Below are 18,754 nucleotides of genomic sequence, written 5' to 3'. Positions count from 1 at the left end.
ATAAAAACACGTTGGATCCTGATGGCGTATCAAACAGTTTTTGAAGCACTGCACTTGGACTTTGGTTGTTCCCTTGAACTTACTTGTTAATCTATCTTTGAACACTGCAATATTTCCTGACAAATGGAAACAGAAAAGAGTTTTATAATTTCTTTATTTAGGAACGATAAGAGGAATGTTTTTACTAAGTACAGAAGTGTTTCTATCTAATCGTCAATAAGTGAACAGTTAGGGTTGGCTGTGCCGAGGCTTAATAAACAACAAAATAAGAACACCAAGTCTCGGTCTCAAAATATTTTTATGTTCCAAAGGTTACATGTTTCGCTTAAAATGAAGCATCATCAGATCTGAGTTATTTATTTTATTGGGTATTACGTCACTTATAGCAAAAATCAATTTAGAAATTACTATCTCACACGCTTAAAAAATTGAAAAGAAGAAAAAAATAGACTTATTCACGTATTTAAAAGAAATATGAACTCAAATCTGTAATGATACCGTTTGATATACTTAATTTAAGTTCAATAAGTTTTAAATGCAATAATTATTTACTTGAGGTATAATAGATTTTTTTATATACCTAGGAGCTGAGGTTTAATCTATTAATCTCTGAGCTCGTTTCTTTTTTTCAATATCCTACCTAACTTTGTTTTGAATATTGAAATTAAAAAACGATAAAAACAACGAGAAGACCTACTTTTTTAAAAACTACCTAATTTGAACCAACGTTTCGGTAGTTAATAGTACAGTAAAATGAATTTAAATTATCAGCTTTTAAATCGCTTGCAACTTAAGAAAAAGTACCATCCCTCCAGATATATAAACTCAAACACTGACCGAAATTGTACTTGGGCAGTAGGAAAACACTTAATTGTGACTTTCCAGCTTATTATTAAGTCTATTCGACCGTTTTTCACCGTGGAAAGCAATTATTGATATTGAAAGAATATGCAAGAAAAAGTAATTATTCAATTTAAATATGTCTTAAGAACTACAACTAGCAATATACTTATAATTACATATATGATTATTACAAATGGTTAAGCTAAAAATAGTAATATGTACATACGTACAGAATTAGAGTTGTCCCTTATTAGAAAAAAGAAATTCAAATGTTGCCGACATTCTATATATCAATAACATTTAAATTACATACAGGGTGTCCCCTTTCAAATGGTCAAAAATGCTACAGTATGTACAGGAACCATAAAAAAAAGTGCTTTGAGATAGGACATGGATGGTCCGAAGTGCCTGATTTCTAAAACACAGGGTATTAAAATTTTTCAAGAAAGCCTTTTTTCCCTCTGCATTAAAAACCATTTAAATGATTTTTTTAAGTTTTTAATGATAGGTGGTGAGGCAACTCTTTAAGAAATTGCAGGTAATTTGACTTGTCCAGGGTTGGACATACATTGAATTTTTTATAAAAAATGAGGTGCCACTGTTTAAAAAAAAAAGTCTAATTATTTTGTTTATTTTTAAGAAAATACAGCCCTCACATTTTTGTGCTTCGATGCACCGTTTTGGTGCAAAAAAATAAAATCCCCTCCAGGGTTCTTTATTTTATCAGTTTGTTTTTATTTTCCGAAAATTTTAGCCAGTTTTTCCTGGTAATTTCCATAAAATAAATAATAATATTAATACAATACCTAATTGCAAATAATGTCAAGGCGATAACACAAACAAGAGAAAAATGACTGACAGTAATCAAGCAAAAATCACTTTTAATATTACCACTAATTTAGTAGTAAATTAATTAATTAATTAATTGCCTTTGCTTGGGTACCAGCATCTTGGGTAAACAGGTGCAGAAAATATGTGGAAATGCATGAAGGATACTTTGAGCATTTGGTTTGAATTGTTTAGTTAAATGTTTATTTTTTTGTTGTAATGATATTAAACTTTTCGATGTGACAAAAAATTGTTAAGGATCCTTGTATAGATTTTATTTTTTTTTCACGAAAACGGTGCATCGGAGTGCAAAAATGCAAAGGATGGGTCTTATTAAAAATGAACCAAATATTTCGAAATTTTTTTTTTTTTTTCAAAAAACCGTTGGCGTATCTTTTTTTTATAAAAAAATTAACAAACATGTGCTGCAAGTTCGTTCCTGGATAGGTCAAATCCCTTGCAATTGCTCAGAAAGTTGCCTCTTCACCTATCATTTAAAATCTAAAAATTAAATTTAAATCGCTATAAGCATTTTTAATACAGTGAGAAAACAATCGATTTTTTTGAAAAATTTCAACCTGTATTTTGGAAACGGTACTGCACTTCCGACCTATCTCAAACTACTTTTTTATGGCTCCTGTATATACTCTAGCATTTTTGACCATTTGAAAGGGGACACCCTATATAGTAAACAACACAAATAGTTTCCCCATTTATAGAAACATTCAAATTGGTATGTTCAACACTGGAAAGGCTATCAATTGATCAGAAATATCATATATTTTAGAAGTTGTTATTACAGGTTTTTTGGGAATGCATGTGGAAATAGTAAGACTTTGTCATGATAACGGGTTGGTTTTACCTTCGGTTCACTTTAAAAAATTCCCATTTTATGTTGTTTTTAGTTGGATCTGACAGCAGATACTCCATCAGAGAACAACCTTTGGCAGACGGAATGGTCTCCGAACTAGGTAAGCAAATCTCTAAACGTTCTCACATTGCCTTTATTTTAATAAAAAATTAAAAAAAGTACTTTATTTCACTATAAAATATACAGAAAAATTCCCCTTTATCAGGCATAGAAAGAACCATCCGTCAAGACACGGGCATCTTCATCTGTTCCGCCTCGAATTCCTACGGAAGTGACGACATGAACATCCAGCTGATCGTCCAGGAAATCCCGGAAGCCCCAAGGAACGTCAAGGTCATTGATCAGCAGTCACGCACCATCGGCATCTCCTGGAACTATCCCTATGCGGGGAACAGCCCTATAACAAATTATGTGATTCAGTACAAGCCAGGAGCAGGTAAAATTATGATTAAGCAATATCTGTCATTTATCAACCTAAAAGATCTCTCTAAAAAACACGGCCTTCAACTGAATCCATTAAAATCAAAACCTATGCTGTTTGGCAAAAGAAATCAAAACGAATATTTAAATCAAAATAGGTGACCAAATATTACCATGTTGTAATTCTGCTCGTAATCTGGTTGTTATACTTGATTGTCAGCTTAATTTTTCCGATCATGTTAAGCAACTTCTACAAAGGTCATACATATCGCTTAAAAATCTATATTTCAATAGTAACCTTTTAAGTAATGACAATGTTATATGAAACTCTTGTAGTTTCCCACTTTAACTATGCTCATTTTATTTATGGCCCTTGTTCGTCAAGCGGAACAATATCGTATTCAAAAGCTGCAGAATACATGTATTCGTCTAATTTTTAATTTAAGAAAGTCAGATCACGTATCACATAAAATTAATGATTTGAACTGGTTGAATATGTCAAATCGTAGAATTCAACATTTGGGTGTTTTTATGCATGGTTTAATTACTAATTCAAAATTCATATCTAAATCTCTAAAAAATAAGTTTAAAACCAACATGAGCGTCTATGATATAAATACCAGAAATAAATGTAAATATATTATTCCTCGACATAATACAAGAACATACAAGAAGTTTTTTACTTACGATGCGATTAAAACATGTAACTCCTTGCCAAACAATGATTTACTACGTTTAAGTCAAGATTTAGGTTGTATTTATTTAGAGAACAGTTGAGCTCCTATTTTTTAACTCACTAGTATCGTGTGCTCCAGAGGCGTGCATGATGGTTGTATACGATTGCATACAAGGGTGTTTGTTTGTGTACAGTATTGTTTTGGTGCAGGTTGCGAGTTTTATATCTCCCCCGTGTTGGGTATAAAGAAGGGTATAAGTATTTTTTTGGTGGGAACAATTATTTCTTTATAATATTTCATCTTTGTGTTATTTTTTTTATTATTATTATTATGTATGTTTACAGAAATTTATTTATTATTTATTAGGGTTAAGTTTGAGTAGCCTTAGGCTAGACTTCGCCTTTTTTTTTAATTTGTAATATTTGTCAATCTGTTGTTTTTTTTTGAATAAAAAGACTATTATTATTATTATTATTATTTAGGTATACAAAAAACTAATGCGTAGTGATAAATTCTTGTAAAGACCTGTAAGATCAATAGTTTCTTTACTTTGGAGAGTTTTAGTCTTTCTTGGATACATTAGTATCTATAGCATGCTAGTATGCATTAAATAAAGAGAAAATACAGTTCACTTGTAAAAAAAAGTCTGTAGATACTCAATTTCTTTTACTCCTTTCTCCTGGTTGCGATTTGGAAAGTTATATTAGTCAATTTTGGGATAATGTCACATTTCACAATTTCTCTCTTGTTGATTTTTTTTAAAACTTAGAACTAAATACATAATTTTAAAAATGCAATCATAATTACCTATGCGTGTTAAGTAAATAAATTTCCCTTTATCTCTGTTCAATTTATAAATCAATTCCTTTATCATTTAAATAGTCTCATCTGCGTAATATTTTTTATAGGATCTCGGTATTACATATTTTTCTGTAACCTTATTTCTTGTCCTGTATGGATGTTGGTAATATTTGATGTTTTCTTTTCCTTTAAATGTTCTAGTAGTCATTCGTTGACAAAATTATTATCTTACGTTTAAAAGACCTCATTCTTTAAGTAGTTTTTTTATTGAATATTTTTATGAAATATTACTTTTATTACCGATTTTTGTAAGGAATTTAGTTTAGAAAGGTTATATATATTTACACCTCCCCATCCGCGCAGTCCATAGGTAAATATGACTGAAACAGTGCTTGATAAAGAATGTTTAAGTCGTTTAGCTTAGGGCAATTTCTAAGACGTTATTATCTTAATTTTTCAATTAGATACTGAATTTGAAAATTCTATCTTAAAGGCTTGTCAGTTATGATTTCTAGATATTTAGTTGACTCTATGACCGCTATTTTAAGAGAATCGGATATATTCAAATTATTAATATTCCTGACTTATAACATGACAAAGTAATGAAAAGAGTCTTGTCCACGTTAGTGTAAGGTCATTAAAATCGAACCACTCCTTAACTATAGAAAATTCCTATTCTGCCTTTCTCTCTGTTCAAAAAAGTAGCTTCTCTAAAAGTCCATTTGTCTCAAAGAGACCTCTTAATAATAAAACTTCAGAGATTGAAGGGACGCAAAGTCAATTTACTCAAGTCAATTACACGTGTTTTGCTCTAAGGCATCATCAGATCAGTAAAGCTATTCATTCAACACCACAAACATTCAAGTTAAAACAAAAACTAAATATATAAAAAAATATTGCTGACGTTCACATTATATCCGCTTTCAAAACTAAATAAAATAAAAGTACACAAAACAAGCATAATCTGTAAGCAATTCTTCAAAAATAAACATAATCTGAGACCATTGACTATGTGTGCCTCCAATCTCTAAATTTTTCTTCTCTGTTTCATTCTATAAACTCCTTTTTACAAATATAAAGGTATCATCAGCAAAATTTCCAAGGACTCTAGTCATTCGTCATCGAAAACACGTTTATAAATATAAACAATAAGTGGTAGCGGGCCTAGGTCTGTGCCCTGAGGAACACCATAGGTAACTGTTTGCATTGAGCTTGTTTTATTTATTTGCACTACTTGTTGTCTGTCCACTAGATAACTCTTAAGTAAATTAAGACATATTGCTCTAATTCCATGACGTTCTAGTTTTCTCAAAAGTTTAGAGTGGCAAACCGTGTCAACGGCTTTGGCCAAATCAACGAATATCAATTTGTCTAGAGTCTTATATTTTTGTTTAATATCCTCTGCTGATCTGCCAGATCGAAAACCGAATTGATTTTCTGACAGCCTTTTATTCTTCTCCAAAATACTACTTCTAATATGTAATGATCTGTAATTTTTGATTTAACCAGGACCTTTACTTTAAAACTATTCTTATGGTTGGTTAATATAAAATCTATAATTGAGTCTTTATCCCTACCAAATCGAGTTGTATTATGAACAATATTATTCAAAGCCACATCAACCAAAATATTTCTATATAGATTGTTTGCCTCATGTGTTTTCAAATCAATATCAAAATCCCCAATTATTACTATTAATGATTTATTATATACAATGTTTTCTTTATATCAAAATGAAAAAAAATCTCTCAAAGTCTAGTTTTAATAAATTGGGAGATCTATAAAGAGATTTATTTTTTATTTTTATGCATAATTTCCATTGCAATATTCCAATACTTTTTTTGCTCACTTACTTCTATAAAGCTTTGTAAAACCCTAATATAAAACAACGATATAGAAACAATCTACTCTATATTATATTATCTCACCAGTGGTTCATAAAAAATGTTTTTGATATTTCAGAAGCTTGGCCAAATCAGCCGGCAAAAGTGACGGTACCAGGTTCCCAAACCAGTGGTACCATATCAAACTTGAGACCAGCACAGGTTTACCATGTAAGAGTTTTGGCTGAGAATCGTCTAGGTCTAAGTGAACCCAGTCAGATTGTACAAGTGAATACACTGGAAGAAGGTATAGCTGTTGTGAATGATATTTTCTTTGATCTAAAGCCGCAATAGTCCGGACGCATATGATTGAATATATTAAAACTAATGTAAATGCAGAGATTTTTTTATCAAACAACATTTAAACTGTAAATTTTAAAAAAGAAAAATATGAATAGAACTTTATATGAAATTCACATAAAGGAGAAGGGTCTTCGAGTTCTCTAATTTTTTGTTTTAGTTCCTAACGGTTCCCCAATAGACATCCGTGCCGAAGCAAAAACGTCTACCGAGCTGGTGGTGACATGGGAACCACCTCCCAGAGAAACATGGAATGGAAATCTACTTGGGTACCACGTCGGTTATCAGGAACTGGATGAGGACAATAGTGTATCACAGAGTTACGTATTTAAAAGTGTTGAGGTGCGAGCTCATTATGGGGGCGAAGCTGTTTTGCAAGGGTTAGCCAAGTTTACCACCTACAGCATTATTGTACAGGTATGATATGAGGGTAGTTTTTCATCTAGTGGGTTAAGGTAAAAAATTTGTTTTTTTTTTTCGATGTTTTATTTTTTGAGTAGTTTGGTGTTTAAAATGAGAGTTTTACAAAACCAAGTTTAAGACTAAGATTCGCCTGGCCTCTCGCTATGCCTTACCTGAAATTAGAGTACAGTTTCAGAATAGAAAACTGTACTCTAATTTCAGGTGAGGTATTATCCGTAGACATTATGAGACGTTAGATTTCTCGCTACACATCTTCGAAATTGGAAAATTCTTTGAAAATTTCATAGGTTGAGGATTTTCATTTTTCTGAGATGAAGTACATGGGTCCAAAAATGCATAGCTTCGAAATAGCCTAGTTTCGAAATAGCATTAATTGATAATAATACTTTGTTGTGAGTATTATTTTCTTATTTATAGCGTTTTTTAAGAGTTTTGATTTTTGAGACTTTTGGTCTTGGCTCTTGGAATATTGTATTGTATATTATATGTTGATTATTGGAATTTTAAATACCAGCACTAATTTTTTCATTCCTAAAGGATAAGTTTCTTATTCTTTCGAGGATAATTAGACTTTTAGTCCTGACTCTTGAATATTGAATGACAATAATTTTTTTTTATTTGTGTATCATCCTTGGCATTTTATTTTCTTTTTTGTAGAATTTCTTATTATTCAGAATTTATTGCGTTCTTAGAGTTTTAAACTCGGCTCTTGAATGCTTGGAATATCGAAGACCAATACCAGTTTTTTGATGTACAAATCCCCCTTGAAGTCTCATTTTCTTACCGATTGAATTTTTTACATTCCTATATGAAAAATTTATTGTTTTTTCAAGGATATTTAAAGTTTAAGTTTTGGCTTTTAAATTCATGAAATATTCAATATAATTCAATACTAATTTTTTCATTTGCAAAAATCTCCATTAGAGTCTCATTTTCTTATCATTTTATTTATTTTTTTAATTTTCAAGAATAATTAAATTTTTAGCCTTGGATTTTGAATCCTTGAAATATCCGATATCAGTGTTAATTCTTTGATATGCATATCCCCATTTGAAGTGTCATTTTCTTATTTATTGAATTTATTATAAATTTCTAAACAATAAGTTTGTTGTTTTTTCAAGGATAATTAGACTTTTAGTCTTGACTCTAGAATCCTTGGAATATTGGATGCTATTACATTTTTTTTTAATTTGTGTATCATCCTTTTATTTTCTTTATTGTTGAATTTCTTATTATTCTAGGCTCAAAATTTGTTGCGTTTTTAGACTTTTAAACTCGGCTCTTGAATGATTGGAATATCGAAGACCAATACTAGTTTTTTGATGTACAAATCCCCCTTGAAGTCTCATTTTCTTACCTATTGAATTTTTTACATTCCTATATGACAAATTTATTGTTTTTTCAGGGATATTTAGACTTTAAGTTTTGGCTTTTAAATTCTTGGAATATCCAATATAATTCAATACTGACTTTTTCATTTGCACAAATCTCCATTAGAGTCTCATTTTCTTATTATTTTATTAATTTTTTTCATTTTCAAGAATAATTAAATTTTTAGCCTTGGCTTTTGAATCCTTTAACACGTTAACTGCCACGTGAATCAAGTGTGTCTCACAGTTATCATATTAGTTTATGCCACGTGAATCAGCCGTGATTCACAGGAAAATTATTGTAATTATGCCTGTAACTCGCCGGTGATTCTCAGCTCAGTAGCCATATAAATCAATGATAATTTAAAAATCGTGGCCTGGCGTATAAAATGTAATGATTAGCACACGAAATTTTTGTATATATGGCGTTAAATGCAAGGTTTTTTAATTTTATTTATCGAACAAAAACAAAATTTATTTTTGAAGATATTTTTATTCGGAAAAATTAAATACATTTTAAAAGCTTAAAGTACAGATTAGGTATACAAGGTACACAGTTTTTAAAAGCATAAAAATAATTATTCTTTTAAGCAGACATGACACTCGGTGAAACAACTCACGCAGTAGTACTTAAGGCACTGAATGCACTTCCATCTAGTTTGTGCAGAATTTTTAGCTGCCACAGACCTGCCCTTTTCTTGGGATATTTTGGAATAACAAAAGCAGCATCTTCGCCGGTTAGCAGTACCGACGTCTCCCAAAATATGTTTCACTCGATTTGCGTTTATTTGTGAATCTCTTCGCTCATTCTCAAGACGCTGCTGTTCTTTATTATAACTATCTAAAATTAGCAAAAAACAAGATTTGCGATAAAATCTTACCTTAGTCAATAATAAAGACCGCTAATAAACAAATATAAAAACACACACCTTTTCAAAACACAAGTTTTTTACTGTTTGACTGATCACACATAAATGACGATAAACAACAAGAATAGGCTAGTTTTGTTTTGAATCAAGTATGATTCACGTGGCCTACTGTGCAATTTTCGTCAGCCAGGCCTTATGAGACACTTGATTCATGTTCAAAAACACAATTTTTGACAGGTATTGACAAGTAGGTCATTGTGGGTCATCATTTTTATTATTTTGGAAGTGAAACAAATAAAAAACAGCTTTTGGCTCGTGGGGTAAAAAAAAAATTGTATTGTGGCAGTTAACGTGTTAAGTATCCGATATCAATGTTAATTTTTTGATGTGTATATCCCCTTTTGAAGTGTAATTTTCTTATTTATTGAATTTATTAAATTCCTGTATTATTTTTAAGTAATTTATTAATTTTTTTAAGTTTCTAGATGACTAATTTATAATTTTTTTAAAGGATTTTTGGAGTTTCAGTATTGAATCTTAAGTTCTTGGAGTATCAGTTATTGAATTTCTAGTTCCTAGACGCGAATTTAATAGTTTTTTTTTAAAGAATATTTATATTTTTAGTATTAGATCGTAAATTCTTGCAGTTTTATTTATTGAATTTTTTAAGTTACCAAATAACTAATTTATAATATTATAAGGATATTTAGATTTTTAGTCTAGGATCTTGAATCCTTGGATTCCATATAGGTATTGAAATTCTTAAGTTTCTAAATGACTATTTTATTATTTTCTTAAAGATTCAGACAGTTTTAGATCTTAGATTTTTAATTTTTAAATCCCACTTGCAGTTTCATCAATTGAAATTTTTGAATTTTGAATTGAAAGTTCCTAGACTAGTTTTTTTTAACGATATTTAGATTTTTAGTCTTGGATCTTAAATCCTTATAGTTTTATTTATTAAATTTCTTAAGTTCTTAGACGACAAATTAATCACTGATTTTTTAAGGATACTTGACTCCTAGATCTTAAATCTTGAGAGAATTGGATGCCGATACTATTTAGCGCTTTATTTTTAAATTTCCCTTGGAGTTTTATTTAGTTTTTTTTAGGTCCTACATAACTAACTTATTATTTTTTTAAGAAAATTTAAACTTTTAGTCTTGGATCTTGAATTCTTGGAGTTTAAATGATTAAACATTTGAAGTTCTTAGACGACTTTTTTTTTGTTTAAGGATATTTAGACTTTTAGTCTTCGATCTTGAATTTCTTGGAGTTTCATTTATTGAATTTCATAAGTTCCTAGATAGCTAAATTATTATTTTTAACGATATTTAGATTTTTAGTCTTGGATGTTGAATAGAAACGTATCATCCATTTTTGTCTAAGAGACCAAACGAAAACAAAACAAAGGTAAGAACACAAAGTCACGGTCTCATCAAATCCATATAATTTTTTAAAAAGTGAGTTGTAATGTGATCTGTGTAGGTCTAGGCCTGATGATGCTCCGATAGGAGCGAAACACGTGTAGCTTTTAAAAAAATTAAAAAAAAAATTATATGGATTTGATGAGACCGTGACTTTGTGTCCTTACCTTTGTTTTGGATGTTGAATCCTTGGAGTTCTATTTATTGAATTTTTTAAGTTCTTAGACGATTAATTTATTATTGTTTTTTAAGGATACTTGCATTTTAGTCTTGGACCTTGAATCCTTGGAGTATTGGATGCCAATACTATTTTTTTATTTTTAAAATTTCCCTTGAAGTTTTATTTTCATATTTTCTAAATTTCTAGATGATTAATTTTTTTTTAAGGATACTTGACTTTTAGTCTTCGATCTTGAACCCTTGGAGTTTCATTTGTTAAATTTCTTAAGTTCCTAGATGACTATTTTTTTTTAAGGATATTTAGATTTTTAGTCTTGGATGTTGAATCCTTGGAGTTTCATTTATTGAATTTTTTAAGTTCTTAGACGATTAATTTATTATTGTTTTTTAAGGATACTTGAATTTTAGTCTTGGACGTTGAATCCTTGGAGTATTGGATGCAAATATTATTTTTTTATTTTTAAAATTTCCCTTGAAGCTTCATTTTCATATTTTATAAATTCCTAGATAACTAATTTATTTTTTTAAGGATACTTGACTTTTAGTCTTGGATCTTGAATTCTTGGAGTTTAAATTATTAAAAATTTGAAGTTCTATTCAGACTTTTAGTATTCGATCTTGAACCCTTGGAGTTTCATTTGTTAATTTTCTTAAGTTCCTAAATGACTATTTTTTTTAAGTATATTTAGATTTTTAGTCTTGGACCTTGAATCCTTGGAGTATTGGATGCAAATACTATTTTTTATTTTAAAATTTCCCTTGAAGCTTCATTTTCATATTTTCTAAATTCCTAGATGATTAATTATTTTTTTTTAAGGATACTTGACTTTTAGTCTTGGATCTTGAATTCTTGGAGTTTAAATTATTAAACATTTGAAGTTCTATTTAGACTTTTAGTCTTCGATCTTGAACCCTTGGAGTTTCATTCGTTAAATTTCTTAAGTTCCTAGATGACTATTTTTTTTTAAGGATACTTGAATTTTAGTCTTGGATCTTGAATCCTTGGACTATTGGATGCCAATACTATTTCTTTTTAAATTCCCCTAGAGTTTCATTTATTCATTTTCTAAATTCCTAGACGACAATTTTTTTTAAGAATATTTAGTCCTTTAGTTTTGGAATTTTATTTATTGAACTTCTTAAGTTCCTAGATGATTAATTTATTATTTTCTTAAGGATATTTGGATCTTAAATCCTTGAAATATCGGATACCAGTACAATTTTTTTCATGTTTAATTTTCTCATTAATTTATTGATTTATTTCATTTCATCAATCATTATTAAGTTCATCACTTTATCCATTTTCAAATTTCAAAATCGAATTTTTTTTTTAATTTTCACGCATTGGGTATTTCAGAACAAGAAAAAATTACTACAAAATCATAAAAAAGAAATATTGAGTAAATAAAAAAAATTAATCAATCAGCAAGTTGTATTTGAACAGACGCAAAATCCAGCTTTAGAGACTAATTAACAAGGGATTGCTCGTAGTTCCATATCTATCTGTCCAAACCTTTTGATATAATTCACTTTTACCAATAATCAGTGAGTATGAGTTGAGAGATTCTGTTAATGATCAGTTCTTATTTAAGATAGACCAAAAAGTGAATTACTTACTCTTAGGTTCAGAACAGTTCCCTGGGAGTACCTCAAAGATCCATATCGAAATTAATAGTTCAGTTTATTCGTTTGCATTCTGATGACTGTAATCTCATACAAGAATCACGATTACTTTCTGCCTCACTGAAGGGAAGTTTAGTTCCTGTTAAAAGACCAGACACTTTCCGGGAAAGGGAAAATTTAAGCTCAAAAAATCATCAAAAAATACCAATTATTATGAAAAAAATCATGTTTTTACACCTTAATGCGAACACCCTGTGAAAACAGCCTCAAAAAACCATATTTTCCAGGCATATAACAGCAGAGGGTCTGGACCAGCGAGTGAACCAGTCACTGCAAGAACTTTAGAAGATGCCCCCACATTACCACCGGAAAACGTCCAGTGTTCAGTGTTAAATGCTCAATCGTTACACATATCATGGGAGCCGCCCTTGCCAAAGGGCAGAAACGGTATTATACAAGGATTCAAAGTTACTTACCATTCAGTTGGAGAGTATTATGGTATAAGTGGTGATTAAAGTTATAATTTCAAATACTATTAAGGGCATTTTTGTAGATAATGACGACCAACAAACCAAAATGGTCACCCAAATGAGAACCACCATATCAGGTTTAAGGAAATTTACGAATTATAGCATGACTGTTTTGGCGTATACTAGTAGTGGTGATGGGGTGAGATCCAGTCCTGTGTATTGTCAAACAGAGGAGGATGGTTAGTATAATTTCAATAGTCTCTTAAAAAATTTCCAAGATCGACTGTGTCAAACGCTTTCCTCGGTTTTTATATTTACTTTTCAAAAAGTCAATCAATTCTAGCAGATATTGCGGTTCTATATCTAATCTGTAGTTTGTTCTAGTGCCATCCGCCCCAGCCCAAATAAAAGCAGTCCTAAGTGGCCCCAACAAAATCCTTGTGGCTTGGCTTCCTCCCAAGTTTAGCAATGGACCACTCACTGGATACACGTTTTATATGAGCGTGGTAGAGGATGGACAAGAGGAGGGAACCCATAAAAGGGCCCTCAGCCCCACGACTGAAATGTACGAGGTGTCAAGGACTCACGAGTCAAGCACTTTACAGTTCTGGATAACTGCATCCACTAGGGTAAGATCTAACTATTTTTTTAAAATTTTAGTTATTAGTTGAAGAGCCGATGAGTTTTATTGAACAAAAATGCTGTAACAAGCTTTCTTGTAAATACAGTCGTTTTGGAGTTAATAGGAAATTTTGCAATTTAGTGAAAAAATTCAGATACTGTCAAAGGCTTTACAAAAATCTATATATTTCGAAAACTCATGCAACGATTTTATTGATTTTAATTCCATATGAAAGCCAATGAGTTTCTTTACCAAAAAGGTTCTTACAGATTTTTTTGTAAATATAACCATTTTGGAGGTATAGAGTAGTTTTTCAATAGAGTGAAAAAATTTTGATACTGTTAAGGGCTTCACATATATCTTAGTAATTTGAAAACTCATGCAACAATTTTATTGATTCTAGTTTCACATAAAAGCCGATAAGTTTCTTTACCAAAAAGGCTTTTACAAGTTTCCTTATAAATGAACTAATTTTGGAGTTATTGAGCTCTTTTTCAATGAAGTGGAAAAATCTTGATAGTATCAAAAGCTATACAAAAATCTAAATATTTTGAAGGCTCATGCAACGATTTTATTGATTTTAGTTTCATATGAAAGCCGATAAGTATCTTCACCAAAAAGGTTCTTGCAAGTTCTTTGAAAATTCATGGTACGCTTTTTTATTATCCTTGACTAAACCAGCAGGTTTTTACGCAACAGCTACATCTTTTGTATCACTAGAAGTTTCCAAATCAATTATTCCCTTTAGTGTTCCTTCAGTTATATTAGAATCACAATCTTACCTCGAATTTTCAATTTTGGCTTGGTTTATCCTAGGTATCACCCCTGTACCTTGGCGTGAATTTCTCGATTATTTCGAATTTTTTCTAAGTGTCCTCAACATTGTTGACGTCATTTATTAGTTCTTGGAATAACTGTCGATCAACTGAATCAGTTCTTGCCTTGTCAATGTTAATATGTTTATTCGTATCGATAATTGCCATTTTTATCAAGATGTAGTTCATGCTCATTTTCAATATACACCTTTTAGTAGTCGTTTCTGACTTTTTTTCAACTCAGTTTCTCTTTTAAGTTTCCTGTATTATATCATCAACTTTTTCTGGAATAGGGGCTAAATCTTCCATATTTTCTTTAATCTCAGAGCTTTTGTCAGGTCCGTCCTGGCTTCCTCCAGTCACTTTTCTATTGCTTTGATTACATTTTTTAAATTTATCCATCATATTGTGGAAGTGTATGCTTAGACCGTTATGAAATGATACTTTTTTTTTCAAATTTATTACACATTAAAAGTGTTATTTCATTAAGATTTTTCCAGATCCTGGAAGCTGGAATAAGTTTAAATATCTAACAGGACCAACATAAAAAACTAATTTTTATGTCTACCTTTTTTCACATGACATCATTATGAAGTTGAGCTGTACTCATTAAATTGGACAGACTACAGCATAGGAAAAGATAGGTGATAGGCCAGAGGGAGAATTTAATTTACTAAAGTGACTTTAAAACCTTTAGAAATTCTTTTTGTATAGTGGAAACTTTTATAAGCGTGATATTTATTAAAGTATTTTATATGTTTCGTTTATTATACGTGCTTCTTCTCTGGAAACTGCATCAATTGATTCTAGGACATCTATAAATAGAAAAATTTGGTAACATGGCAGGGTCGTTTTAATAGTTTTGGCATTTTTAATTTTACCGGAAATATTTTTAACTTTGATTCTGCATTAAAATTGTAATACATTGTTAATACTCCATTGAAAAACTACTCAATAACTCCAAAATGGCTATATTTACAAGGAAGTTGTAAGTTCATATGATTTCATTCGCTGATGACTCTCTTTACCAAAAAGGTTCTTACAGACATCCTTGTAGATACAACAATTTTGTGGAGTTATCGAGTAGTTTCTCAATGGAGTGAAAAAAATCTTGATACTATCAAAGGCTTTACAACAATCTAAATATTTTGAAAACCCATGCAATGATCTTATTATTTATTTTCACATGAAAGCCGATGAGTTTCTCTACCAAAAAGGTTCTTACAGGTTTCCTTGTAAATACAACAATTTTAAAGTTATTGAGCAATTTTTCAATGGAGTGAAAAAATCTTTATACTATCAAAGGCTTTACAAAAATCTAAATATTTTGAAATCATATAACGATTTCATTGATTTTAGTATGACATGAAAGCCGATAAATTTCTCCACCAAAAGGTTTTTACAAGTTTTCTTGAAAAAACAACAATTTTGAAGTTATTGAGCAGTTTTTCAATGGAGTGTAAGAATCTTGATACGATCAAAGGCTTAGCAAAAATCTTAATATTCTAAAAACTTATGTAACGATTTTATTGGTCTTAGTTTCGTATGAAAGCTGATAAGTTTCTCTACCAAAAAGGTTCTTAGAGGTTTCCTGGTAAATATAACAATTTTGGAGTTATTGTGCAGTTTTTCAATGGAGTGAAAAAATCTTGATACTATCAAAGGCTTTTCAAAAATCTAAATAATTTGAATACATATAACGATTTCATTGATTTTCATTTCATATGAAAGCCGATGAGTTTCTCTAGCAAAAAGGTTCTTACAGGCTTTCTTTTAAATACAATTTTGGAGTTATCGCATCTTTTCAATAGAACGAAAACATCTTGATACTGTCAAAGGCTTTACAAAAATCTAAATATTTTGAAAATTCATGCTACGATTTTAATGATTTTAGTTTCATATGAAAGCTGATGAGTTTCTTTACCAAAAAGGTTCTTACGAGTTTCCTTGTAAGCACACCAATTTTGGAGTTATTGAGTAGTTTTTCAAGAGTGAAAAAATCTTCATACTATTAAAAGATTGATATGAAAGCCGATGAGTTTCTCTACCAAAAAGGTTGTTACAAGTTTCTTTGTAAACACAACATATTTGGAGGTGTTGAACAATTTTTCAATGAAATGAAAAAATCTTGATACTGTCAAAGGCTTTACAAGAATCTAAATATTTTAAAATCTTATAAAACGATGTTAGCGAAGTAAGACATTAAGGCAAAAGTCTGAAAGACGTAAAGATTATTTTAACTGCCTGGAAGTACACGAGCTGCCTGGAAAAAATGAGAAATTTGTCCAGGACCTTAAAACGCTTGAAAAATCACTTACACCAATACGTCAGATTTCGATCACAAAAAAATTGAAAAATGGCACTAGTGAGAAAATATTCCAGAAATTTCAAATCTTTGCATAAAAAGTTTCAGCTGCCTGAAAAAATTGAAAAGTTGATCCCAATTATCTGGAAGAAAAGAGATATTATTCTAGAAACTTATAAGAAAATATTTATTGTCTGGAAAAACAGATAAATTAAGGCAAGAGCTTAAAAGATGTTGAAACTTTTTTCATTGCCTGGAAAAATTTGAAAAATACCCGAATTGCCCCGAAAAATGCAAAGTTTGTTCAGGAGGTGCTTTATCAAAAAGGTTCTTACAGATTTCCTTGTAAGTACAACCATTTTTAGGTTATTAAAATGGAGTAAAAAAAAGGCTTTACAAAAACCTCATATGAAAGACGATAAATTTCTCTACCAAAAAGTTTCCTCCAAATTCCCTTGTAAATACAACCATTTTATTAAGTATTTTTTCAATAAACTTTCCTTTTCTGGCAGATAGGAGAAGGTGAGAGCACAAGAGTCATCACAGTCTCCCCATCAAAAAACGTTCCGGCGAAAATCGCTTCGTTTGGTAGAAAAGTGATTAGTGCATGGAAACAGGACATTTATCTCCACTGTAAAAGGGTGGGGATACCTTCTCCCAACGCAGTCTGGAAAATAAACGACCTTCCTTTAGAAGAGGGAGGAAGAAGGAATATTTTTCCAAATGCCACATTGGTAATCAAAAATTTAACTCTTTGTAAATCAAATGCACAATGAGGTACTTATTTTAAGGTGATAAAAGATATTCAAAGTGTGGACCAAGCGAATTACTCTTGTGCCGTCGAGAACCAGTATGGAAGGGATGAAATAGTTTATACCCTAAAGGTTCTGGTACCTCCAGAAGCGCCTGTTTTAAGTGTGGTGGAGGCTTTTACTGACAGCTTACATTTGAGGTGAGCATTAACTTGAGTAACTCTACACTTACGTAATATTTGATCATTTAGTTGGACAGACCAAGGAAATGGAGGTTCACCAATACTGGGTTACGTTATAAATTATAAAAGGGATCACGGAGATTGGGAGGAGTTGCAAATCCCTGCCAGGACTGACGAGCATATGCTTAGGAACCTTTGGTGTGGCAGTAGGTAAGCAATCGGAGTTTTAAGTAAAATTGCGATATTCAGTATGCTTTTTTGCAGGTATCTTCTTTATATCACAGCATTTAACCGAATAGGCACCGGACTGCCATGTGATATAGTGACAGCCCATACAAAAGGAACTGGTGAGCCTTAAAAAAACATTTAAAAAATTGCATTAGATCATTTTTATTTTCGATTAGTGCCAGTGCAGCCTAAGCAATCACAAATGTTAACGATGAACGCCACTGTGGCCACCATATGGTTAGACTCATGGGGTGACGGGGGGTGTGGAATCGGCCATTTTGCTATCTTTTACAGGTAAAAACCCTTGAAAAATAGAAATGTAAAATAATATTATATAATTTTAAAATGTAGTAACTAGTCTCCGTCCGATTTTACCAGTTTTAACTTAATTTCTACCCTCAACTTGTATCATGTAGTGTTGTTTCCTGCTTCTTTTTTCGTTCTTTTTATTGGTGACTACACAAGTGGATCTGATGATGCCTAGTATGGGCGAAACACGTAATCCTTTGACTTTAATTTAATAAATTGGAGACCTGTGACTTAGAGTTTATTTAATTACTATTTAACGTAAGCCGGTCTCTTTGAGAAAATCTGGACTATTTCTCCAATAATTCAAGTGCAATAATTCGATTTTTTTCAGACCTATACGTCATAGCTCTTGGACAACCGCTTCTAACCACCTGAAACCTACAGAAAGGATCTACAGCATCGTAGATCTGTTTCCGGCCACGGAATATCAAATAAAAGTTATTGCGAGTAATAATGCCGGAGATGCTGAGGCGCTGTATAATTTCACCACGTTAACATTTGCAGGAAGTAAGAATTATTAATTACTGGTGGCTCTGTGATTAAGATATTCGGTTTT

General features: G+C 30.9%; 2 protein-coding genes across 8 annotated transcripts in view; one reads left to right on the top strand and one right to left on the bottom strand.

Annotated features, from left to right (window-relative positions):
• LOC126735931 (cell adhesion molecule Dscam2) overlaps window positions 1–18,754 on the top strand; it is a 241,220-nt gene that overhangs the window by 202,942 nt on the left and 19,524 nt on the right. For all 5 annotated transcript variants that reach the window (XM_050440056.1, XM_050440054.1, XM_050440055.1 and 2 more), the window contains exons 16-28: window positions 2,577–2,642; window positions 2,748–2,978; window positions 6,403–6,570; window positions 6,784–7,040; window positions 12,803–13,013; window positions 13,069–13,224; window positions 13,370–13,614; window positions 17,240–17,461; window positions 17,519–17,679; window positions 17,731–17,871; window positions 17,926–18,008; window positions 18,066–18,183; window positions 18,530–18,705. In XM_050440056.1, the coding sequence (XP_050296013.1) occupies window positions 2,577–2,642; window positions 2,748–2,978; window positions 6,403–6,570; window positions 6,784–7,040; window positions 12,803–13,013; window positions 13,069–13,224; window positions 13,370–13,614; window positions 17,240–17,461; window positions 17,519–17,679; window positions 17,731–17,871; window positions 17,926–18,008; window positions 18,066–18,183; window positions 18,530–18,705 (2,235 nt within the window). The remainder of the gene's footprint in view (window positions 1–2,576; window positions 2,643–2,747; window positions 2,979–6,402; window positions 6,571–6,783; window positions 7,041–12,802; window positions 13,014–13,068; window positions 13,225–13,369; window positions 13,615–17,239; window positions 17,462–17,518; window positions 17,680–17,730; window positions 17,872–17,925; window positions 18,009–18,065; window positions 18,184–18,529; window positions 18,706–18,754) is intronic.
• LOC126735932 (CWF19-like protein 1) overlaps window positions 2,662–18,754 on the bottom strand; it is a 53,863-nt gene continuing 37,770 nt past the window's right edge. For 2 of the 3 annotated variants that reach the window (XR_007660552.1, XM_050440057.1), the window contains one exon: window positions 2,662–2,939. The gene's annotated coding sequence lies outside the window, so the exon portion shown is untranslated. Of the gene's footprint in view, window positions 2,940–9,066; window positions 9,258–18,754 lie in introns of those variants that run through there. The other variant, XM_050440058.1, reaches the window with a different exon arrangement.

The sequence above is a fragment of the Anthonomus grandis genome, chromosome 5 (genome assembly GCF_022605725.1).
Source record: "Anthonomus grandis grandis chromosome 5, icAntGran1.3, whole genome shotgun sequence".
Lineage (NCBI taxonomy): Eukaryota > Metazoa > Arthropoda > Insecta > Coleoptera > Curculionidae > Anthonomus > Anthonomus grandis.
The sequence above is the reverse complement of the archived record's forward strand: the minus strand, read 5'-3'. Positions and strand labels throughout refer to the sequence as shown.